The 25,130-nt window shown below is 52.5% G+C and overlaps 1 protein-coding gene across 5 annotated transcripts in view; it reads right to left on the bottom strand.

Annotated features, from left to right (window-relative positions):
- The window catches only part of MSI2 (musashi RNA binding protein 2), a 387,381-nt gene that overhangs the window by 39,863 nt on the left and 322,388 nt on the right, over nt 1–25,130 (bottom strand). For 4 of the 5 annotated variants that reach the window (XM_040640878.1, XM_040640877.1, XM_040640879.1 and 1 more), the window contains exons 9-10: nt 21,450–21,564; nt 11,580–11,654 (exon numbers count right to left, since the gene is read on the bottom strand). In XM_040640878.1, coding sequence (XP_040496812.1) covers nt 11,580–11,654; nt 21,450–21,564 — 190 coding nt within the window. Of the gene's footprint in view, nt 1–7,643; nt 7,909–11,579; nt 11,655–21,449; nt 21,565–25,130 lie in introns of those variants that run through there. The other variant, XM_040640882.1, reaches the window with a different exon arrangement.

Here is a 25,130-nt window from a genome sequence, read left to right as displayed (position 1 = left end):
CCCCCCCCCCCACTTTTCGTCTCCTGAGACAAGCTGTTTCTGACACTGAATGACTGACCACTGCTGTACTGGGCATCAGTGGGATTGGTGGACCGGGGGATGGTCAGGGAGTCTTGGGGGGCAGCCCAGGTGGTGGTGGGGACGCTCTGGGGGTGCAGGGCGGCTGTTATTTACCAACTGGCACAGACATAGTTGACATTGTTAACAGCACGACATACCACTGCATGCCAGCCCGAGTTGAAAGGGCGAACGGCAGAACCTTCTCTACGCCTGTTTCCTCACCTGTACGATAAAAGAACACAGCCTAGACAATACGAAAACAGTCCTCGCACCCCTGAGAATAACAGCAGCTGCCGCAGTGGCACTTTCCACGGTCAAGAACCCAGAAAGTCCCCTCAGGTCCGGCCCTTCCTAGAGAGGCCCGGGTCACCTCCGTGAGCCGGCCCCACAGCTCCACAAGGAAGACCTTGCTAGTCCCATTTCACAGATGAAGGACCCCAGGGCCAGAGCGGTTCAAGGACACCGTACAGAGAGTGATTACAACAAGGCGGTCAAATGCCATGGCTCACATTCGTTGTGACGTAACTTCTGTCCCGGGCTCCTTCTGCTCCTCTAAAAATGCAGTTCATGGCGCCTCCTGGCAGGGCGCCTGTGACAGTGAGATGATGGCACTGGGTGCTCAGTGCGTATCTGGCATGCGGCAAGCCATCAGTAAGTGGAATAACTTTTATTTCTATTTTTATTATTATTGCCCAAGGTAATAACAGTAGCGGAGCTGAGAACTCCCTCTGGAGCCTTCCTATTCTAAAATCCTATTAATTTACATGACATTTCACTTCCAAAGGGCTTTCATAGATAACATTTATAATTTGCTTGTGAGTGATAAGGGTAGGTTTTATCTTTAGTGCAAGTGCTAACTTGGGTGGGGTAATGTGACTGCAGGAGGCAGGGGGTTTGCAGGGGTTCAGGGAGGGACAGGGCCCTATGACATGGTGACCACAGGTGTGGACGTGGATCCTGGAGCTCAGGTGCTTCTCAGGGCAGCTGGACTGGCTGCCCTCTTGCTCCCCACAGCTCCTCTAGGAAGGCCCTGGCCAGAGGAGCCTCTCTGGGTCCTTCTGTCTCGGTGGAATCCTGCTCTCTTCTCTGCCCCCTACCAAATGCCCTACAAAGGCAACAGCATGTCTCTCTGGTTTAGCACCATGTCCCCAGCATCGAGGGCAGAGCCTGTGACATGGCAGGTGCTTAGGAACTATGCGCTGGATGTGTAAAGGATGGATAGGTGGGTGGGTGCGTGTGAGGGGGTGGGGGGAAGAAGGTGCCTCTCCCTGCTTCTAGCTTTACCCGAATCCTAGCTTGTTCAAGGCTGGTACCAGAGACCAGACGAAGAGATCCTAAACACAGACCACTAGGACAGCTGCAGCACTTACCCTAGACCCTCCCCTGAAACACCAGGGGTGCCCTGGGGCCAGCTGAACACCGTTCAGGCTCAGAGCAGGGCAGCAGGGCCTCCACGGGGCATTAGCAGGCTGTGCTCTCCCCTCCCCCGACAAGCGAGTGTTTTGGGGCAAGGCTCTCCTTCAAAGAAGCCAGCCCCGGCAGCTAGCATCCAGGGCACTCTGGGCTGGCTCAGTGGTATTCACAAAGGGTTAGACCCGAAACAGCCTCCTGAGACACGGGTGGGGACGGCATCTCCAGCCCACAAATTCCTTCCCTCCGTCTGGGAGGAAGTGGCATTGACTTCCCCACGACAAAGTCTGTTCTCCAGCTGTCCTGGCCCAGGTAATGGCACAGCATCTGCCCAGAGAGGGGTCACAATGAACAGCGGCAGGAATGCGAGGGAGGAAGACATATAATGCCTTCGTGCCTTTAACCTCTGGTCCCTGGATACGGATACCTTTCCCTCATCCGCTGCCTGGTAAAATTCTAGTTGCACTTCAAAACCCAATTCAGGTGCCAGCCCTTCCTGAGAGCCTTCCAAGCAAAGTCCCCCATGCTCACTCCACACACCAGTCAGACCGCACAGGAACACATCTGGCCACATGTGGGATGTCCTCCAGGCTCTGACCTCCTCGCTCGCTCGCTCAGCATCCCTGTGCCTGGAGAGAACCAGGCCTGGGGCAGGCCCTGATGACCCTTTCCAGCACACTGCAGAAAATGTGCCTGTGCCCCCGCCCTCAAAACGAAGGCGCAGGGAGGAGAGGGCGAGAGGGCGTGACCCCGTTGGTTGGGATTTCTCAGGGGCAGGGGACCCGAGCTGACCTACACTCTGGGGCCAGGTCTCTGGGCAGGACTCTGCTCCCTCTTTTCAGCCTGGGGAGGAGGAAGGAGTGGGGGCCACACCTTTGCCTTCTGGTTTGTCCTTGGCTGTCCTGGAGGGCATGAACTGCCCATCCCTCAGGACTGCCACTGCCATCCGCCTATAATTTCACACTCAATATATTGTTGTTTTGTGTTTTAAGTGGCAGGCTTTCACGTGATTTTGCTGATGGAAATGAAACCTGAAGGGCTTGAAGCAAGGTGATTCCATTCGAGCTGGCAGGCCAAGCAGGACTCTGTGAGCCTGAGGGTACGGGTACCCCGGGAGGTGGGAGAGGAGCAAGGGCAGCAGGGCGGGGGTAGATGGGCTCAGTGGGTGCAGCGCTCAGCCCCCAGGAGGAGGAGGGACGAAGCCAGGCCCGCAGCCTCCCTCATGCTGCCCCTGCCTCTGCCTCTGCCGGAGCCCCTCCTTCTTTGGACACGACCACCCTCCTCTTTCCCCAAGCCCTAGATCATGCCTGATCCCAGGGCCCCTCTTAACAACCCACGAGGAAAGGGAGCGGGGCAAGGATCGATAGCCCCATTGGACAGATGGGGACACGGAGGCCCAGAGGAGGCCTTACTCTCCCAGAAAGCTGGGAGGCCACAGTGCTCCGGGCTTTCGCATGGGGAGCTGTGCGCTCCTTTGGTTACATTTCCCTTTATTTATGCAGAGGAGCTTCAAGAGGCACAGAAAGCTGATCGAAAGTGAAACCCGCAATTCACGTCAATTCAGATCGCTCCAATTCATTTCCGCAAACATTTATTAAGTGCCTATTAGGCCCTGCGCTCTGCTTTCATCTGGGAATAGTGTCAGCTCCTGATTCTCCACGCGGAGGGAAGGTGCTGCAGCCAGGCCCACGCACAGGTTCCGGGCAGCCCTCAGCCAGGATTCAGGGCTGGGGTGACATCTCACCCCTCTGTCTTCTTCCAGAGCAGCGGACCTGCTTCCCTGACTGAGCCTGCCCTTCCCATTCAAACAGAGGACAAGCCCCCAGGACACACAGGGCCAGGGGACCGGAGGGGCGGGGGGCACGGGCCGCAGAATGAGCTAGCTTGTGATTGAAAATCTGCCCCTGCATCCAATCTGGGAAGGGCGTAATCCCTGGAGACAAGCGTGAGGGCTGTAGGGCTGTGCGGATCAGGGCGGACGACGAACAGATGTGCGGGGGCTGCCCCGTCACGAGGGGCCTTCTTTACAAGGGAGCGTTTGTTTATAGACCCCAAACACCTCGCTGCGGGTGCCCAGGGCACATGGGCCCAAGGTTCCGTCCGATTACCTGGGAAGCCAACCACATCTTAGCAGTTCAAGGTCGGCCAACATTGGGGGCGGGGCAGGAAGAAGGGGTGGACGGAAGGGCGCTGGAGTTGTTCCCTGCAGTGGTCCAGGTGACCAATCTAGGCAGGATCCTAGGCCTGTGGGGTGGCAGCCAACCGCGTTTCTGAACACCTCACAAGATGTCATAAACCAGACGGAACCGACAAGGTTGGTTCAGGAAACAGCCCATTGCCCATGGCCAAGGCCGTTCTCCCCAGTCAGCCAGTTTACAGCAAACGCCCTCCCCTCCCGAGAGCATGGGCTCTCTGCACTCTGCTTTCCACATTCAAGCCACGGCCTTCAGGACAAGACCGACCACTAAGCCTGACTTTGCTCAGACCAGCTGGACCTGACCGGAGCCGACCTTGCCGCAGTCCCTACTGAGGCTTCTTCTCCAGAGGGCACACGGTGTCCCTGAGCTCCTGCACCTCTCCTCAGACCACATCCACCTCCCTCTGTGTGAAACATAATGGCCATCTTCTAGAGTGACCGAAAATCCCCTGGCACCCAAGAACCATTAGACGAATAAGGAAGGCGAAATCCGTGGCGAGTGGGCACGAGTCCCCGATCCAGCAACCCTGCAGGCATCGCTAATCAATCACAGCCCCTCTTTCTGCTGAGTGAGGACTTGGCCCCGAAATTGCCCTGAAGCCAGTTCTCCAGGTGGCCAGTAGCCATCAGTCAATATCCGCACCCGAGATGAAACCTGTTTTCTGTCGCTGGAGAGGTACAAGCACAAACTGGAACTTCCAGAACCCGAGTCCCAGGGTGTCCCCGCCTGGAAGGGGCATTGCCTGGCTGCTCCCCCATGAACTGTCCTAGGAGGGAGGTGGGAGCACTGAGCTATGTGATACCAACCTGGCTGAAGGACCCCTGCAGGGCCACCGGCCAGCCTGAGGCAGGGAGAGGAATGGAGCCAAGAGAGTGTGAGTCAGAGGGGAGGGGAGAGGAGAGGAAGTGAAGGTGCAGGAGAAAGGGAACAGAGGTCACCCTGTGGTTTCTCCACTGGCCCCCACCTCTCTGATTCACTTTGGCAATTGAATCACCTTACTCCTCTACTTAAAATCCCCTAAGGGCTTTCCGCTTGCTTTCAGGATTAGATCTGAATTCCTGAATGTGACTCACAAGCCCACCATGACTCACCCCTGCTGCCCTCTTTAGCCTCATCTGCCCACACCTCCCACCGCAAACTGCTCCTGTAAGCTGCCCATACTCTGGAATCGGCGTAATCCGTGGGACATGGGCTGCTTCCTCTCTCAGGTTTGTGGCAGATTGCTAGGTATCCTGTATTACTCTACTTTTATTATTATCCCATATATACTCCACTTTTCTTCCTTAGTACAGAATCCCGTTTTTAGCTGACATGTGGTTACCTAAAATAAAGACATTTCTGAGGATCCCTTGTAGCTAAAACTAGTCATGTGACTAAAATCAAATCAATGGATCTAAGCAGAGTGCCATACGTGAATCCTGAGAAGTACTATTAAAGGGAAGAGATGTGCTCTTCTGGGATGAGTATGTAATGGCTGGAGCTTGGGCAGCCTTCTTAGACTATGAGGTGGAGTCTTATGTTGAAGAGACTGGAACATGAAGATAAAAGAAACCCAGACCTCTGTATTAGATTTGTGAAACCAAATCCAGGCCTCTTTTACATGAGAGAGAGAAACAAATTATTTTGTTTAGCCATCACTACTTTGTGTTTTCTTACTTTTTTGTGTTCTTTCTTTCTTAAAACCACCTGATTCAGTGTCTAAGCATGTCATTTCTCTGTCCGGGATATATTTTCTTTCTTTATTTACATAGCTAATTTTGTGTGGCTTTGCAAGATCCAGGTCTGATGTCACCTTTTCTAAGGGGCCATTCCTGACAGCACCCTAGGCTGGACAAGCAGCCACCATTGTCCCCTTGTAGCAAAGAGTGATTCCCTCTTTCTAGCTAAGCACCTGTCTCATGATGGTCACTGGGTCTGATGACTGGTTCTCTCTCCCCCGGCTGGACTATGAGCATCTTGAAGGAGGGAGTCTCATTCATGTCTAGATAGCTGGGATCTAATCCAGTGCCTGACGATGAGTAAAGGGGGAGGGATGGAGGGGCAGGGATGGGGCGTAAGGGTGGGAAAGAAGTCCCAGCAATTCTCTGGCTTCTCTCGGGGGATCCTACAGCATTTCTTTCACGGATAAGCAGATCCACCAATAGGCAGCTCTGCTGAGGTTGATGAGGAAGAGACAACCACTCTGGAGAGCGGCATAATAAGAAGACGATTTCTAAAACTTCTGGCTGCATAGCATTTACCAATTTACAAGGTATGCTGACATGTATCCCTCCATCCTACTTAATTCTAACAACCACTTGGGCACTATTATTATTCCCAGGGCTGCAAGGGTTACATCACTCGCTCCAGGTCACATGGTACTACATGGCCAAGTGGGGGACCTGGAAACGAGGTCCTTCTCGCTTCACGTCCAGCAACACTGGGGACCTCCCGCAACCTGCACCATTCAGGGGAGTTCGCAAGGCAAACCACGGGCAAACTGCACACCGGCCAGCGTGCACGAGCACGTACATGAGCTCATGTACACCTGGTGCACAGATGTCAGGCGCTCCAGATGTTCCAGCGGCATCTTCCCTGGAGGGCAAGAGTGATGGCAGATAAGGGGCATGGGGGCGGGCCACGCAGCTGCTGTGCGCAGATGCTCTGCCCCTCTGCTCAAGGACAGGACCACCCCGAGCAAGTGCAGGGGACGTGAGGCAGCGGGGAGGGCTGGGGACAGGCGGCAGCCAGGGAGAGTCCGCATGCTTTCACAAACTGCGCTAGGCTGTTATCGGGACCGGCTATTTAGTGCATTGACCTCCCCCGGAGCGAGAACAGGACACTGCAGGCTAAGAGACGGCAGCACACAGCATGTCCGTGGTAAACAATTTATTTTTCTACCTCAGTCGCTTACAGGGGGAAAAAATAAAACGTCATTAGGGAGCAGCACAGATGAACTATTTACAGAAATGAAGAAAATTCACAATGGCTAAAATGTGGGTGAGGCGAGCATACTAGGACAAGTTCACGAAAGCAAAGCAATTCATAGCAAATAAAGCGGGGGTGGGGGTGGGAAGCCATACAGAATTGTTTAAAAAAAAAAAACAGCACTCATGAAAAAGCCTGCGGGAAAATAACAGGAAACTAACCAATGATTACATCGAGCATCTTTAATGAGATGAGCAAAACCACACAGGTAGGGTCTCAAGGACAGACATTCGAACAGATGGATTTGCTCATACCAAATGCATCCAGTGGAAGCAGGCGGGTTACTTCTCACAAACTATGAGCGTAAACAAGGCGGTGGCTCTTGCGGGCCCTGCGGAGCTGTACTTCGTGAATCCAAGTGAGGGGGACTATTTCAAATGGGGATGTGGAGGGGGTCAGGGCCATGGGAAAAGCAGACCCTTCTCGGAGTGACTGATCATCGGGGGTGCTGGCCTGATCAGGATCAGCCCCGTGTTCTGTCCCCTCCTACCCTGGCGGGCCCAGAGGCCCCGATCCCAGCAGTGACTGCAAGGCCACTGTGGACGGGATGCTGGGGAGGGAGGGGCCTGGCGTGGATCTGCGGCCACACTGCCGGAGATGCAGCAAATGCCCCGGTGATGACACTGTCCCTTCTCAAAGACACGTGTACCTTATTATTACGGCTAACGGCCATGGAGGGACCGGCCCCCAGGGACAAAGACAACCAGATCACGATGGTTTCTCAGATATAGTTTTTCTTCCAGATTACGTTTTTCACATTAGTATTTACGGAACAGGGTGTGTGTGTTTGCTCACTGTTGGTACTGTCTCCACAGGACACAGGTGCTCTGAGACACCTATCCCCAGCGCCTGCGGGGTTCCAGCACTAAAAGCTCACCCCGTGAAATGCCCCAGGAAGCCCATTTGGTCACTATTTAAAATAATTTGATGCCTGTTTCCTGGATTCCCCTGAGGAGGCTCTACAAAGTTGGTGAGAAGTCTCCCTCTGGCCCCGTTACATTCCAAGAAGCGAAAATGGGAAGGGACTGCAGGAAAAAATTTTTTAAACTGAGTGAAGCAATGAGGACATGAGTCTCTTCCAAGAATTAAAAATGAGAAAAAGAACATTCGTTCAAACAGGCAGCTAGGACAGTCTCAGTGGACACTGACAGCAGCTGGGGTGCCCCGGCCGGGACTGTGTCCTCTCTCTAGCAATGGTAGCAAACCCCAATGTGTTATGCCTCTCTTAAGAGCTAGTTGATAAAAATTATGTCTTGTGAAATCGGCAAATAGTCTGCAAAGTGAAATAAGAACAGAAATTAACAGATTAAACTGAAATGAGTCCAGAAGGGGGCGGGGGAAGAGAGGAAACAGGGGAGGCCACTGATGAGGATTATAATTATTTGAGCCCCAGTACTGAGCCGGGGGAGGGTCAGGGGGTGGTACACGGGGGGCATCTGGGCCTGGGAAGAAGGAACTACTTCCATAGTGGTGGGTCATCCCTCAGTCTTTCTAGAAAAGAACTACTCCTCACTCTGACAATTATCCACTGGCGTCGCGCCCTCCTCATCGGAGCATCTCACTGAACCACATCGAGTGCTCAAGGTGAGCCGAGGCGGGCGCTGCTTGGCGCCAGCCGTGCGGCCCAGGAGAGGAGGGGGTATTCACGGAAAGGGCCTGCGCAGGTGACACGCAGGGCCCTTTGTCTGACAGGGGACCCCGGGGACACAGTCTGCGAGTGCACACACGCAGGCTGAAGAGCCTCAGCAGGTCTCGGGGGCCAGGGCGTCCTGTCATTTCTCCTGGCTAGCGCACGCTGCCCCACCAGGGGCTGGGAGGGGTGCGGTGTCCACACACACGGTGAGAGACTGGAGGTGGGACGTGGGTGAAGTGGTACACGGTGAGGACACGGAAAAGACAGACCTCAAAACAGAAACCGCAAAGCAGTCTGGTGGTGACAGCTGTGCTGTCACGGGCTCACAGGACCCCAGAGTTCGGGGAGGAGTCAACAGAGTCAACCGGACAGGTGAGCGGAGGGCAGATTTGGGCCGCCCTCCTCTGGGCTGTCCCTCTGCACCCCAACCTCCTCACCAGACCCTCTAAAACACTCCTTATTGGTACAGGGCAAGAGATGGATGTCAGAACGTTCCAGAGCTCCCCTAACTCAGAGACCCCATCCTGGGCTGGAGGCTCCAGGCAGGATCACGTTTAGTTTTTGAGGGGAGCCACCACATCATGAGCTCTTGATGGGAACACCATAGGTGACTACCTAGGCTGCTTGGGGACAGGGGACAGAGCGGCAGCCAGGTCCAGCAGCTGGGCCACCCCCTTCCCGGCCTGGGGCTACTCCACACACGGACCCGCCCTAACAGCAGGTGGCCTCACTCTTGTGGCCACTGACAGCCTCTTTGTGGCCATCGGTGAGAACACAAGAGACCTTCAGGGTGAGAACTGGAAGGATGGGGAATGGAGAGTCTGATGGCTGGGGGAGGAGAGAATAGCCACGTCCCACGGGTCAGGAAGCCCCTGTCCAGACATTTGAATGCCCCATTCCTGCCGAAATCAAATCCAGCTGACTGCACTAAGTTGCAGGAGCTAATGACTGTGACATCCAGGCCCTGGACATGGTCACTCCTAGCCCACTCCCAGTCCCTTACACCCCTGCTCTGTTCCCAAAGCCTTGGCTTATGGTGAAGAGCTGGGCACAGCTGGGAGACTCTATCTCATCCTACCCAGCCTTGTTTGGTCACTCTTGCATACGTGTCCGTTGAGGACAGATCCAAGGACACAGATCCCTGAGACAGAGCCCTTCGCACGGGATACACTTTGTCATCCCTCAAATTATTCCACGTTAGGATCCCCCAACTCTCCCTGCCTGGGACTAGTACCACACCGAGGGGGCAATGGCAACCTGATTGTGCAGGGAGGCAAGCAGATGAAAGGCTTTCCTGAAACTGCCACCAGCTTCTGGGCTGAGGAGAACAGGTAAGAAATGAACAGGGACAATGACGTGGCAGGTCTCCGTGGAAGGGACAGTGTGTATGCATGCATATCTGTGTGTGGACCATGCACCGCCCCCCTTCTTCATGCTCCAGAATGGCACCATCCGATAGAATTTCCCATGGTGATGGAAATGTTCTACAGGCCGTGCTAACTGTAGCCACTAGCCACGTGTGGCTGTTGAGTGAGTGAAGTGTGGCTAGTGTGACTGAGAAACTGGAATTTTCATTTTACTTCATTTTAATTTAAATCTAAATTATAGTAGCTACGTGTGGTTAGTGGGACCGTACTGGATAGACACACTAGAGAGAGAGAGACAGACCATCTGGGTCTAGATCGTAGCCCTGCTCCTTGCTGCGAATGAGCCCTGGAACAGGGTTTTCTACCTCTCTAGGCCTCGGGGTCCCCATCCGTAGATGGGACGACCTAGCAGAGCGGCAGACTTCTCTGGCCTGCCTCGAGAGGCCCACGGCCACCCCAGCGCAGCCAGCTGTGGCAGAGGAACAGGGGTCCCACCCTGATGCGGACGCTGGCCCCAGGGGACACGCTCATGGGGAAGTCTCCCCACTCACACTCCTCCATCCGGGACTGCTGCTACCGTACCTGCCTCCCCCACCCCTCTCACCCCCACAATCACAAAGGTGCACAGACCCCAAGGACTATCCTGCCCAAACCCCTTGTTTACAGAAGACAGAGATGAGGCCCAGAGATGTTGGGTGGCCTGCTGTGGCCGCAGGCAAGAGCCTAGGGCTTCCGTCGCTGATGGAGGATCTGTCCCCCACAGGGCATGGCTCTAAGTGCCGCAGATGCTTCCTGACCTCCTCTGAGATACCCTTCCCCACCCCAACACTCAGTCGGAGGTGTGCAAACGCTGGGTGAGACCCTCGCGCACCTCTCCCCGGCCCTCCTCCCTGACTTCAGGATGTGATACTCTAAAGGTCATGCCTATGCTCCCTGGGCCTCCAAGGCCTCTGGGTCCAGGCAGGACGACCAACCAGGTATGAAACTCTGCTGGAAGCCCAGCTTCCCACGGAAGCTCCTTCCTCAGCAGAGACCCCAAGAGGACAAAACTCCATTCCTAATGCCTTCTCTAGAAACTCTACCTGTCCTCTATACACAGACACCCTCCAAGCACCCCTGTACCCCTATATATCCTTGTCTATACTCCACATCTGGGAAAGGCTGGCTCACCCCTTCAGGGGACATGTAAAGCCCCATCAACATCGCTTCCTGCAGCACCCTCCCCCCCACCCCAGTAAGACCATGCCTGCCCTTGCTGCCTGCCTCTGGTGGGGGTCCCAGGCCTCCCAGCCACGTGGGAGCTGTGGCAGCCTGGGCACATAAGCGGACATTGTTGTGGGCTCTGCCTTGTCTCTGATGCCTATATGCAGGGGAGGCTAAATCTACACCCCCCCACCCAGGACAGCAAGCCCAAACCCCAACAGCACACCACAGGTACACACAGAAGGGCGTCGAAGCCAGGACCACCAGGCCGAGCTGGAGGAGGGGAGGGAGGGAGGAAGGAAGGAAGGAAGGAAGAAAGGAAGAAAAGAAGGAAGGAAGGAAGGAGAGAAGGAAGGTAGGCAGGAAAGTAGGAAGGTAGGCAGGTGGGAGGGAGACAGGAGATGAGGGAGGCAGAGGGTAAGAGTCCAGTCTAGCCGGAGAGCCTGTAACAGGTTCCAGACTATGAAGGGTGGGTAGAGGGAGGGTCCTGACTCAGCTCTTTCCCTTTCCCCCCGAAAGCTGCCACTCTCAAATACCCAGCACCAAGGCGGTACTTCAGTTAATCAGACACTGAGCTGCATCCTGCCCCCGGAGTTCAGTGGATTTGAACTTCAGCACCTCCAGGTCATTTCCTGAATGGATATGTGTACGAGCTGTGCTCTCTTTAGGGATCCTCCCGCCTCCCCGCCAATGCAGCCCATCTCCCGTGCTTCCAAAGCCCCGGGAGACAAAGACACTCACCTGGGAACTGATAGCCATAGCTAGGAGCAAATCCAGGGTAGCCGCGGCCATAGGTTGCCACAAAGTTGGGGTAGCCTTGAACACAGAGAGAAAGACCACAGTGGTGTTAGTAGAGCTGCCTTAGGCCTGGGGTGAAATCCCAGGGAGGGCAGAAATGAGGACAGCCTGGGTTATTTTCCTGCACAAAATGATTTGTCTCCCTCGAGGGTCTTTACCCAGGGCTCGAGTCCCCTCTCTACTGTGGCTGGGGGCACTGCTGTCAGCGTGCTGGTAATTAACCTGTATTTGGGCAGAGAGACCCCCAAAGCCCACGTACTTTCTGGAACCTACAGAGTAAATGCCACGCGTTAGCACCAAACAGAGGGCCTGAGCCCGGCTCTGACATTTGGAGAGCTTACCCTGAATGTACTTTACCTTAAAGCTATTGACAGCAGGAGATTAAAGTCCTTGTAATGCCTCCTCCCAAGGCAGCAGACAGCGGTGCCAGCACCAGACAAAGCGTGAGTATTCAGGGGTCAGAGTTTTGGGGCAAAACTCACGGCTGACCCTGTGCTTCTGGAAAACCCCTGGGCTTAATGAGCCATGGCCCAGGGGAGGCAGAGTCCTGGGGGCTGCATCCAAGCACAGATACTCCAGCATCTTCCCAAGAACCTCATCCCCCACCCCCCTGAAACTTCGAGGGACTGGTTGGGTTAAAATGTGCTCCAGGAAGCATGGCCCAAACCCAGAAGCCTCACACCACACGCTGTAATGGGTGCTTCATGGCAAGCGTTATTTTCCACAGGATCTCCGTAGACAACCCAGGGGATGATCCGTGAACTGTGCGCTGCCTGTGGAAATGGCTGCTGGGCTGCGTGTGAGCAAACCGCTGGCATGTTCTGGTGCTAGTGTGGCCCCTCTGTGATCTAGTATGAAACCGTCCGTGAGCAGTCCCCTGGCTCTCAACTCTGTGCTGTGCTCGCTCAGGCTACTTCACCGCTTATGTCCCGCCCTCTTGACTCAGCGACAGAGAAGGCTGGTGTGTAGCCCTCTTGGACAGATTCCACCAGGCAAAGGAGACCCACGGGTTCTCCCCTGTTCCCATCCCACCAGGCTCACGTTGCCTCCCTCCGTTCAGTGTTTGGGAATCGCAGTATGTTCATGCTCTTCAAAGCCTCCACGGCCAACCTCCCGCCACCCACAACCAACCACCCAACCACCACCAACAGCTGGACTTTTGCTTTGACCTCTGAGGCAGATATTTGCGGTTGTTTTTTTGGCTGCCCAGTACCAGAACCCCTTCTCTGAGTCTGAGTCTTACAGAGAGGTCTGCCTCCCATCACGGAAGCAGAAAAGGGCACGCTCCTGCTCTCTCTGAGCCAGGCAGCTGGGAAGCAGGCTGTGAACCTGGGTCTGGCCCATGGAAGCCTTCCATTTCTGGGGCTAGTGCGGCAGAGGAAGAGACAGTGATTCAGAATTCATTCTGGTGTCTTCAGCACGAGCCCAGCACCCAGTGGTGGCAACAGGGGCCCCTGACCAGGTCATTCCTGGGTTTCCCTGGGTTGAGCTGACCACCCAGCTCCCCAGTTACTGCCTATTCTCCAGCCTTCCTGGCAATCCTGTGCACTGCCAAGCCCCTTCCACTAATCTCCTTCTGCAGCCAGTTGTTTCTGTGGCTTATCACCAAGATGCTGGTAGAAAGTGGCTTTAATGGGTGGAGTTTTCATGCCCTCCAGCCACGAGGGCAGCAGTGACGGCTTTCCATATGTCTCCACAGCTTGATACAGCCACTTACACACCCCCAAATACGGGCTCTGGGGTCTCATCGTCCACGTCCCAAGTGCATGTGGGTACGTCACAAGCATTTTCTGACCTGCGGCGAGGACTAAAGGAACAGGCTCATTCATGCGGTTCCACCTGGGGTGCACCCTGGCATCGTGCGTTCCAGTTAGCAGGTCTTCCTGCTGCCTGTTCAGAGAGCTTTTATGCCTTAGAGGCCCAGGGATGGGACCCACCTTTCCTCACTTGCCCATGCGTGGCGGTGTCACAGCTTCCGCTTGACCAGTGGATCTGTCATCGGACCCAGAAGAGAGGCTTGCTCTTGTGGGCGTCAGGAGACTTGGGGTCCAGGCTTGCCTCTGGCCCAAGGCCACACCCTTAGGGGGTCTTCCTCATCCTCTGACAGCTTGAGTCTTGCCATCTGTACAAAGCTTGGTGAGTCCCTTGCAGCATTCTCAACTGAGACCCCCTGTGGCTCCCTTCCCTTCCCGTTTAGCCAGAGCCTTTCCAAATGTGCAGTCACGGCTCACTGGCCAACTGACCCGTCTCCACCTCAAAAGGGCCCAGCGTGTGTTCCTTCCCGGTGCTTGCTGTCTCCCTGGCAGAGGGCCGCTCAGACAAGCAGGATAACCGCGCAGCTTTGCGCTGCCCGCCGAGGAGCAGGCTATCCAAGTGTGACGCTCAGCTCCGGCCCCCCGGTGGGGAAAGAAAGGGACAGAGGGACGCAGCGGAGGCGGGGAGCCCAAAAGGCCTTCAGTGGATGCACGCACACTAGCTTCTTCCCTGGCATTTATGCCATGGCTGGCCAGCTCAGTTCTCCTCCGAATTAATCACCTGCTCTCAAATCAGATCTTTCATGACTAGATTTCTTAAACCATTATTTCAATAATATTGATAAACGGATTATATGCAAACAGCCAAATCATAGCTGCCTCGGGTCTTTCCTGGTGAAAAATGACTCCTTTGCTTCTAACTTCGGCACGAGGGGTCTGAAATATTTTAATCTGACAGCAGAAGTGTAGGCCCATGTTTCACCTTCCAGACTCCCTCGGGGCGGGTGGGGTGGCTGGGGGGTGGGACGCCCAGCCCCTCCCTGACTCAGGCCACCAGAACCATTCCCTATCTGCCTTCTTTCTGGCACACGCGACGGTCCTCGACAAGAAGGAAGACAAGCATGGTCCAGTTCACCCCAATTTGGGGCCTCACCCCAATCTTCCCGGACACGTCAATACTGTCTCCTGCACAACAAAGACGAGAATTTGGCATCTGCCAGAGTGGGGGATCTGATCTCCACCCCCCATCACAAACATCCTCTGGGTCAGGCAGATGAAATCATAAATTTATAATACAACATTACTTCAATTTTCCTCTTCATTTACTGCCGTGCAGCCCAGCTCTGCTCGAACGGCTCCCAGCCCCAGCCACACGGGGAAATTGGCTAGCTGCATATCAATAGCACATTAGAGCAGACCCATGTGGACGCTCCATCAAGCCACATTACAGCGAGATGACCCAGCCACCGCTTCCATTAGGAGCTGGGCCCCTCCCACACTGGGCACTGCACAATTTATGTGCTCCAATACTCCGGATGCCTGATCAATCCCACAGTAATTATCTCTTGTCACTAAAGGAAAAACTAAGCCTGCCTGGATGACCACCTTTCTTGCAGACAGGCTTTCCACAGTGGGGGGGAAAAAAAAGAAACTCAGAAATGAACAACAATTTGAATTTGCCAGGCAGATCATTTCAGGGCCACCTTTTGGTGATGCTGGCAGAGTTCTCAGAATTGTGGTTCTCGGGGCGCCTGGGTGGCTCAGTCGTTAAGCATCTGCCTTCAGCCCAGGGCGTGATCCCGGCGCTCTGGGATCGAGCCCCACATCAGGCTCCTCCAATGGGAGCCTGCTTCTTCCTCTCCCACTCCCCCTGCTTGTGTTCCCTCTCTCGCTGGCTGTCTCTCTCTCTCTCTCTGTCAAATAAATAAATAAAACCTTTAAAAAAAAAAAGAAAAGAAAAAAAACCCAGAATTGTGGTTCTGGATCTTTGCTCCAACTCTAGAAGATGTTGGTCTAACCCTGGAAGATGTTTGCATTCTAGGTGGGCCCATGACTCATCGTCTCCCAGGCTCTGTGACTCAGCTACCCAGTCATGGAAAACAGGTCCCACCAGGCCCCCGACTTGAGAGGACAAGAGACAAGGGCTGTTTATCCAGGGACCTGCCGGAGTGTGACATATATGCCACGTGGTATGCAGGGCACTGCCTGGGGTGCCACGTGGGCTCCACGAGGGAGGCATCCAGAGGCAACACCTAGTGCCCAGAGCCCTTCCCAGGCTGGGACGTGAAGGCCAATGTCAGACCCCAGGGTCATCCCGAGCCATGGGAGCATCTTTAGGCCTATGTTGTCCAATTTAAATGTAAGTCTAAACCATGATGAAAACCCCAGTTCCTCAGTCGTATGAGCCACATCTTCAGTGTTCAGTAGCCACATCAGCTAGTGGCTACCATCTTGGGCAGCGCCGATAGAGGCCCTCTCCACCACCACAGAAAGTTCTGGTGCACTGTGTTGTCCTAGAAGAAAACTGCAGAGCTGAATTTTTAGTTTCCTTTGTCCACCAGGAAACAGCTGAACAAATGGAGACCTCCTTGGGAATGACCTCAACAGACATTTTGGGGAAAGACAAATCCCAGCTGAAATTACAAATGGGTCTAGACATGCAGCTCTAAATTCCAGCCAATCTCCTTTGGGTCTGTCCGTGCACACCAGAAGATTACAGCTCCTCATCTCTTCTAGACGCTGATTTTTTTTTTTTTTTTAATTTGCTCTCCTTTCAGAGGGGCTTAATGTCAGGGAACACTGGGTCAAGACTTGACAGGGGCTTCTCAGTAGGTGCACTGGTAAGAATGCCTCAGGCTTTCTTCAGCTGGTCTACACAGTCCCACTATTTCTGGGCCTGCAGGGTGAAGCTTTCCTTCCAGGCCTCAGCGAAGAGGTATTTTTCTCCCAGTGGTATCAAGCATGTTCAGTAGTGTGCCCAGTGAGGTCAAGGCAGTTAGAGGCAGTAGGCTTACATGGCTGAGGGCTCAGTAGGCCGAAAGGAATAAAATATATCAACAATAATCATGTTTGCTTTTATTAAGTCCGCTTTCATGAAGAAAAACCAGAGAGTCCAGGGCACTGAGCTGGATCGCTCTGGGCACCTCTCGGCCGCCACGAGACAGCAAAACGAAGTCTGAAAGGCTGTGAAAAGACCTTTCCAACGGTTTTATTGATTTTGGTTTTGTCCAGCTCGAAGGCAGGGAGAGCTGCTCTGAGGAGGACCCCTCCTCTTCTCTCCTACATTCTTTTTAAGGAATTCCCATCGGGCTGATTATTCTACGGCTCTGTCAAAGGCCGTGAAAGCTGAAACCAAAACAGCTGTAGGTTTCCTCCCAAGAACGGATGCAGCCACATCAAGAGATCAAGCAAACATACCCGTGTAACTATACGCTCATCAGCTTCGCTTTGACGACACCCCCCAAAGTATGGAGGAAATCTTACAGGGTATTTAAAAATTAGTCACAGTTTCCAAGTCACTTACAGACCAGTGTACTGTCTCACTAAATGTCGGCTCCCTGAGATCAGCGACCTCACGCCCTGCGGCACCCTCAGCACCTAGAACAGTGCCTGGCCCTTAGCAGGTGCTCAGGAAATACTTGTTGAGCGAACGGACTGAAAAGCTTTAATGGCATATAGTCTCACATCTAAAAACCTGTCCAAGTGTTAGATATTCTTCTGCTCTTCTGACAACAAAAATTTACAGCACTAAAACTTTATTTCATTAATGAATTTTTAACAAACGTTTTTCTGCCTGCACCGAGTTCATCAACCAAACTGGCTGCTGCTGATCACAGTGATGACGTGGACACGTGACGGGTGATGGTGGCGATTCCAGGACCGATATGCCCCACGGAGGGGGTGATCCAGGTGACTTACGGGGACGTGTCAGGCCATCCCACCCCAGCAAGGGATCAGACACCGCCCGGTGTGACCACTTTCGAGGGAAGAAGCAAGGGCTTTAGTCACAGCACAGCAGATAGCACTCTGCTCGCCCAGAGTGTCCGGAGGCCCAGGATGCCAGGCTCTGCCAATGGGAGAAGCCAAGGGCGGCGCCGGGAGTCTCCAGCAAATGCATCAAAGGCTCACCGGAGACTCCAGTCTGGCTGAGATGGGAGAGGCCAACCAGGCCGTGACATTGCGTGTTTGTTCCCTGCGTGCTGTGCCCGCTTCACCCCTTCTGCCTGGGCCTCAGGCTGAGCTGGCTCTTGGCCGGGGGCATATTTTGGGAGCTCTGAGGAGGCCCATCTCAGCAGGTGCCCGAAGGCCCTTACCACAGTGGCTGCGGACTCAGAAGGCCCGGGGGGCTGATGAGGCATGGAGCCAGAGCACAGATCTTTGTCGGGAGGCAGAAACTCAAAGATAATCCAACTCCTTGGGCCGAGGGTCTGAACAGAGCAGGAGGTGGCAGGTGCCACAGCACAAGCCACACCTGCAGGTCTGGCTGTGTTCCTGGCCACCGGCAGGAAGGGACGCCCCATGGAAGGGTGTTGGGCACCTGCTTGTGCGGGAATGCCTCGGGCTCCCCACTGCTTTACTAATAAGAGCTCCCAGTCTGAGTATATCCTACTGTGTCTTGTTGATCAGAAGACATACATTTATTTTCACACCTTAACATCTCTGAAAGGAGCTCTATGTCACAGGCATTGTGGTAAGCAAGCCATGGTACGGTTTAATTAACGGCATCTGTATTTTTCTTTTTCAATGTTTGCACAAAGATACATTTCACCACCCACAGCACCTTGGATTTGGTGGAATACAGCGCTGGCGGGGCACAAGATGGTTTCACTGATCCTCAACAACTCCAGGAAGTGAGAGTGTCCCATATCCCTATCTAAGGTTGGGGTAACTGACGGACAGAGCTGTTGGCACTTGTCCGAAGTCACGCAGCCCGTGGGGCCGGGAGTCCAGATCCCCTGGTTCTGAAGCCCCAAACCCTCCCCACTGGTTCACACAACCCCCACCTTGGTGGCAACTGGGCTGACACCATCGTTCAATCTAAAGGGCTCTCTGCTTGACTGGAGGAGAAGGAAAGCCTCTGTGACGTGAGGGGTGCTGGCTGAGGTCTGGGGTTCTGCCTGGAGGCAGCCTCAACAGAGCTACATGGGCCAAAGACAAATTAAGCGGCAGGGGTGTCGGTGGCAGGCGGTGGCCCAGGGGAGGTTATCACTCAAGGACTAACGAACTCACCATGACAACATTTTTAACCAACAATTACTTCTTCACTGCAGCTCAGGGAAGTCATGACTTCAACCATGAGAGACAGGGAAGAAGTGGGGGTGGAGGAGTAAGCACCCACCATTCATCACCTATCCATCCCTTAATGAGCAGGAGCCAATCGGATGGCACTGGGAGAAGCACAAGGACCACGTGGGCTCGCCTACCAGCTGGGGTCAAAGCCCATCCTGGAGGCTCTGAGCCGGGCACTCCTCCTCACACACGCCCTGCGTGAACCTGGCCCCTCAGCCAGGCCAGTGGGCTCTCGGCATTCCCCACTAGGATCCCCGCCTTCCAAGGCTGGTCCTGTCTGGATCACCCTGAGCTTGCTCATCTTTCTTAGCACGGTGAACAGGTCACCTCCACAGGGAGGTACTCCCTGATTCCTCAGCCTAATTTCCACTCTTCATGATGTGCTCTTAAAGCACCCCTGACTCTATTACGGCTAACTAGCTGTTAACGGCTGTCACACTTACTACACCATAAGCTCCTGAGGGCAGGGACCACATCTGCCTTGTCAAACACTGTCTCCCAGTGCCAGCCCAGGGCGAGGCATGCATGCAGCAGGTGCTCAAAGCCTACTGCTGATGAGCACCTTCTGCATTCAACAAAGCCTCCCCCTGCGTGGGCTTCCATTATGGGTGCCCTCTGTCCAAGGATCTGAGCTTGGTTGTCTGTAGAGACGTGGGCCCCCAGCCCTTGCTTGCAGTCTGGGGCGAACAGAACTGCTGCACCTTTGCTCTCTGGCAACTGACAGGAAGGAGCTGGCTTCGCCGCACACCTCTGCTTCCCCCGGAAGAAAACAGGTCATTCTTCCCAGCACGGCGAGGGCATCAAGTCAGACTCAGAAAGGCAGGGGCACTTCCTGAAGACAGGATCCTAAAAAAGGCTCCCATTTTATGCCCCAGGGTCTTTATACTCACCGTTTAAAATTCAAGACTCCAAAAACCAGCAGGCAGCAACTCTTTAAGACTTGATTTTACAATTTAGAACTATTAATTCATTCGGAGCTTCTTTTGATACACAAGGTAGGTAAAGACTGCACAAACATCACTTCTTAAGCAAGAGGTAGACAAGTGTCTCAAAGTCAATCAGGAGAGAATTCCCACTGTTATTTATTTATTTATTTATTTATTTAATTTTATTAGAGAGAGAGAGTGTATGAGCAGGGGTGGCGGGGATGGGCAGAGGGAGAGGGAGAGAGAATCTCAAGCAGGCTCCATGCTCAGTGCAGAGCCCGACACGGGGCTCGATCTCATGACCCTGAGATCATGACCTGAGCAGAAATCAAGAGTCAGACGCTTAACCGACTGCACCCTCCTACGCCCCTTCCCACTGATTTTTAAAAGTAATTTCTTTATAATGCTTACACCCTTATACAGAAATACATTTAGTTTAGGTCCTTTCTCTTTTTCTCTCAACAGGTGCATTCCTATACACCACACTATTTCATTATGGCAGCTTTGTGCCATGTTCTGCTATTTGGTCAAACTAGTCTTTTCTCATTTTTCTTTTGAAACATTTTCTTATCTATTCTCCTGTGTTTCTGCTTCCAGATCAGCATTAGAATCATCTGGTCAATGCTTAAAGAAGTAAACAGGAATTTCCAATGACACTCAATCAAACCTAAAATGTTAATTTGAGAAGTAATATTTCCGCCATTTTTAGGATTCTCATGGCATCTCTCTCTGTCTTTTCAAGTTCCTCAAACTAACTTTGCCGGCCCTTGTTATTTCCTCAGACAAAACAGATACAATTCTTTTTAAGAATGTTTAACACCAAGAAAAGTTTCATACATTTCAAACAGAGCCAGGAATGACTTAAAGAGCTGCAAATCTGAAAATACATAAAGAGCAGATCAAACAATATAGAAGGAGGACTCATAGCCAAACCGAATGAAAACCCATTAAAACCAGACAGATCATGTGCCTGAATGGGATTTTACCATCAACTACCATTTATCCCATTTAATTAGTATTTTCCCGACACACAATAACTCGCACTAAAATACCGCTCTCTCGCCTTGAAATTTCTAATTATTGTTGCGACCCACACCATTACGCCTCTTCTCTGCTTTCTCCATTTTTCATGCCATTTCAGTGGCAAGACTTTCAATTATCTACGCCGGACGGAGAGAGATACCTTTAAGGAAGGGGCATAATATGCAACTTAATTTCTCTAAGAGCCAGGAGAGATCATTTTTCGTCAGAACAAACACACTTTGTCTTTCATCTTTTTTTTTTTTTTTTGGCAAATAAAGAGTAAAACAGGCCATTTAAAACATCCATTTAAATGCAAATTCTGATATCCCAAGAGAAAAATGTTAATCATTTAAATAGACAGGATTATAGCCCACCCTCATCACATCCCCTCCTCTCCGAAATTTTAGAAAATGTAGCCTCAGCCCACACGGGCGAGGCCAGCCTGGAGCCTTCAGGTCTTCAAGAACACCCCGTCACTAGAGAGGCGTGAGGCAGAGGGCTGCCTTTTTCTCCTTTTGAAGAAGGTTGTGTAAAGGACGTAAAATAATATCAAGTACCCTCTATGAGCCAGGCATGGGCCAAGATGATTATCTATCTGTCTGTCTGTCTGCCTATCTATCTATCTATCTATCTATCTATCTATCTATCTATCATCTATCTATCTCTGTAATGGTCACAACTATCTTGCAAAGGGGCGTATCATCTGAGACTCAGAAAGGCAGTTTGCCCAACTGGTAGGTAACCCAGTTGGGTGTTGAGGTCTCGGTAGCCCCCAGTGCATGGTGGCTCTGCGGTGTCCCCAGGGTCCCACCTGGACTCACCTAGCATTCCCATGCCAAGCATGAACGCGTCCATGGTGTAAGGCAGTCCCCGGGCCCGGCCTCTTGTCCCCGGTGGGAACATGACTTCCTTAGGCTGAGCTTTCTTACATTCTACCTGTTCGACAGAAAGGTGAACAAATGAGATGCAAATGAATGCCACGTAAATGTCAAAGGCAGAACTGATCTGGTTACCCGCGAAGGTATTTTTAGCCTTGCTCCTTATTCACTGTAAAAATAGCCATGCCAAGCAAATGGCCTGCAAAACAAATATTTAAGAAAACACGCCACTTGTTGCAAATCCTGCTTTGGAAAAACCGACAAGGATGAAATTGGGTTTGGAGGGGTGACAAGGACGTGGGCTGAAGACACACGTGCTTGGGCTGGGAGCTTAGACGGGAGCGTGCGCAGAAGGCCCGGGAGGTGAGGAGGCAGACGGGGCTGCTGGGTGTGTCTGTGAAGAAAAACAACAGAGTGGTAATAATCCCTCCTGCTCATTTGCCACCTGACAGGTTTACAAATGCCTTCAGGCCCCTGACTCTGCACATCAGGCCACCTGATTCTATTCCTTATTAAACAGACAGGCCAGTTGGCTTCAGCTCCATTTCACAGATGACAAAACTGAACATCAGAAGGCTTGTGTAATGTGCCATAAGACACAGCCCGGCAGGGGCAGGCCCAGAAGCCGGAATTTTAAAATCTCTAGGTCCTCAAGGCCACCATCTCCATAAAAGCTGCCCCAGCGCGCTCCCGGGAGAAGTAATAACATTAAACACTGCTTCTGTCCATCTGGATTACCGGTTTCTCGTTCTGCAGCTACGTCTTCGAGTGGTTGCTAATCTTTCCTGTTTCCCTTCTGCCTCCTAAATTTCTTAATCCTATTCTGCTCACACAACCCAGAAGTCACTCACTTCCCAGCCTTAGCGATATATAATACAAGCTGCAGGAAAGAAGTAAAACTGTTGCCCGCAGAAGCGTCCACGCCGTGCTTATGAGCATGTGTCCCACACGGCTGCTCAGTGCTTACTCGCTCCCAGTTTACAGATAACCCTAACACGCATCCGCCCTATCGCTGATGGAGATGGGCTGCCATGGGGCAGGACAGGGGTGCTGATGGTAGCAAAAAGCATCAGCAGCACAGTCGGATCGTGAGGGGGAAAGGCAAGAATGAGGTCCCATATTTAAAAAGGGGCCATATGCCATAGGAGCCAAAAGTCCACGTAGCTCAAGAGCTGCAGAGGGTCTCACCATCACACAAAATTACTATCGTCCCTAGGGTGTCTGAGATAGGAAGAAGTTAAATTGTGTGCCTTACACTTCGTTTTAAAGGGACCTACATGGGCTATCCATTTGGAGATAAGGATACCTCTCAAATCTTCTCAACCTGAATACTTCAATTAACAAAAATATGTTAGAGACACCTGGGTAGCTCAGGCGGTTAAGCGGCCGACTTTTGACCTCAGCTCAGGTTTTGATCTCAGCGCCGTGAGTTCAAGCCCTGTGTTGGGGCTTAGCGCTTAAGGCTTGAGGGAAGCTTTAATTACCTAAAATATCAACTCCTCTTCCTTCAGAGACACCAGATAACAGGTATTAATCACCCTTGCTCTTTAAAGAATAACCACACGTGCTTTAGAAACATGGACAAAATGGCTCAACGTTCATGCCTGATAAGCTTGGTACAAAGTTTTTATAGGTTAAGAAGAGATGAGCATTCCGAAATGAAAATGGGTGAAGGACATGAACGAGCAATTTGCAAATGACCACCAAATGACACACATCTTTCCTATCAGACATCACATGTGACCTCCCCAAGCAAGATGTACTGTCACCTATCAGATTGGCCACGACAACAGGGTTCTTTGATGTCAGAATCCCCGAGGGGAGGAGGGTGGGACATCACGCATATTTTTGGGAGGGCAACCTGACAAACTTTCAAAAGCCATAGGAGTACACATCCTTTGACCTAATAATGCTACTTGCAGGAGTTTATCCTGCACGGACATATGGATAAGGCTATTGTGGTGACAAGCATTAATTATGATTTTTTTTTTAAAGATTTTATTTATTTATTCGACAGAGATAGAGACAGCCAGCGAGAGAGGGAACACAAGCAGGGGGAGTGGGAGAGGAAGAAGCAGGCTCATAGCGGAGGAGCCTGATGTGGGGCTCGATCCCAGAACGCCGGGATCACGCCCTGAGCCGAAGGCAGACGCTTAACCGCTATGCCACCCAGGCGCCCCTGGTTTTTTTTTTTAAAAGGAAATATCCTGGGTGTCTAAGAACAGGGAGTTAGTTAGCCAGGTCTGGTTCACCCCAGCTTACTGAAAGCCGTGAAGCTTCAGAAGAGCATGCTGATAACACAATGCAATTGTACTGGGAAACCTTCAGTCCTGGGCAAACCAGGGTGGTTGGTCACCCTGAAAGTAAGGGGGAGAAAAGCAAATTATAATGATTCTGTGGAAAATAAGTAAGTGTATATGCATATCAAACAGGGGAAAAATATTAAAAAGACATACCGAAGTCACTTTAGAGTGACTTCGTTCTTTCATTTCCATGGTGCATTTTGTTACTGGTGTTTATTTGCCAAGTTTTCTGCTCTGAGTATTACTGTTGCAAGTAGTAGTAGGGAAAGGTGATTAAAAAGAAATAAATTCATCAGAATTGGATCTTTCCGATTTCTCTCCTAAGCCTGGGGTGACTGTTTGCTCCTAGATGCCATCCCTGGGACTCAGAAGCAGGCTGAGGAAGCTCCTTTGCAAGAGCCTGCCCGAGTCTGGGAAGACGGGTGTGCTCTGCAGAAGCAGACAGATCATTACCTGACGCCAACACTGGGACCCGGAATCATACCGCCAACCAGCTCACTTCCTAATGGCCCTATCGGTGACAATCTATTGCATTGTCTTATGAAAACCTGCCGCCTGTTCCTAGGCAACCTGATCAACGAAAATTTCAGGTTTATACAGTTTGCATTTAGGGAACATAAAGGTTAACTGACTGTAATGGGAGTATTTTAAACAAACCCACCTACTCTTCCTCTCACTGAATAGGGCTGGCAGCTCCCGTTTAATTCTGCTCTGTCTTCGCGGGTGCTGTTTGGGGCAGTACCCACTGTGCGGGTCCTGTCAACCACCTGCTGTGTCAAGTGTGAGAGCTTCCTGAGGCCAGGGGCTGTGGCACATGCACTCTGCGGGGGGAGGGATCCCCACTTCCTGGGCACTTGAGTGACAGGGAAAGGTAGCCACCACACCAGGGAGCCTTGGCCTGGCCTGACTGAAGGCTTCTCGAGGATCTTTCAGGACCAAGAGGCCTGCTCACCCAGCCCCCAGCTCCTTTGAAAACACACAAAAGGGGAAAGGGGAAGAGCTATTCTCTGCTCCCATCCTGAGTCCTTGCAGGGGGTCAGGGGCTGGCTGAGCTTGAAAACTACTTTCCCACCCCACCCCCACCAAGACTGGCAGAAGCCTCCCCTCCCGCATCAGACTGTGAGCTCTCAGGGCAGGGATCATAGTCTGCCCCTACTTCCCTGGTCCCTTGTGACATCCCGTACAGAGCATGGACTGACGCACGTGCTCATTAGGGTCGTGGAGACCCAGTCTTCTTAGGCCAACAACGCTGAGGGACCCCATGTGCCCAGCAAGGGCTAGGCTGTGGGGGATGCAGACGCAAATAAGGCAAGCCTCTGCC

Source organism: Ursus maritimus, unplaced genomic scaffold, assembly GCF_017311325.1.
Source record: "Ursus maritimus isolate PB19 unplaced genomic scaffold, ASM1731132v1 scaffold_24, whole genome shotgun sequence".
NCBI lineage: Eukaryota > Metazoa > Chordata > Mammalia > Carnivora > Ursidae > Ursus > Ursus maritimus.
The sequence above is the reverse complement of the archived record's forward strand: the minus strand, read 5'-3'. Positions and strand labels throughout refer to the sequence as shown.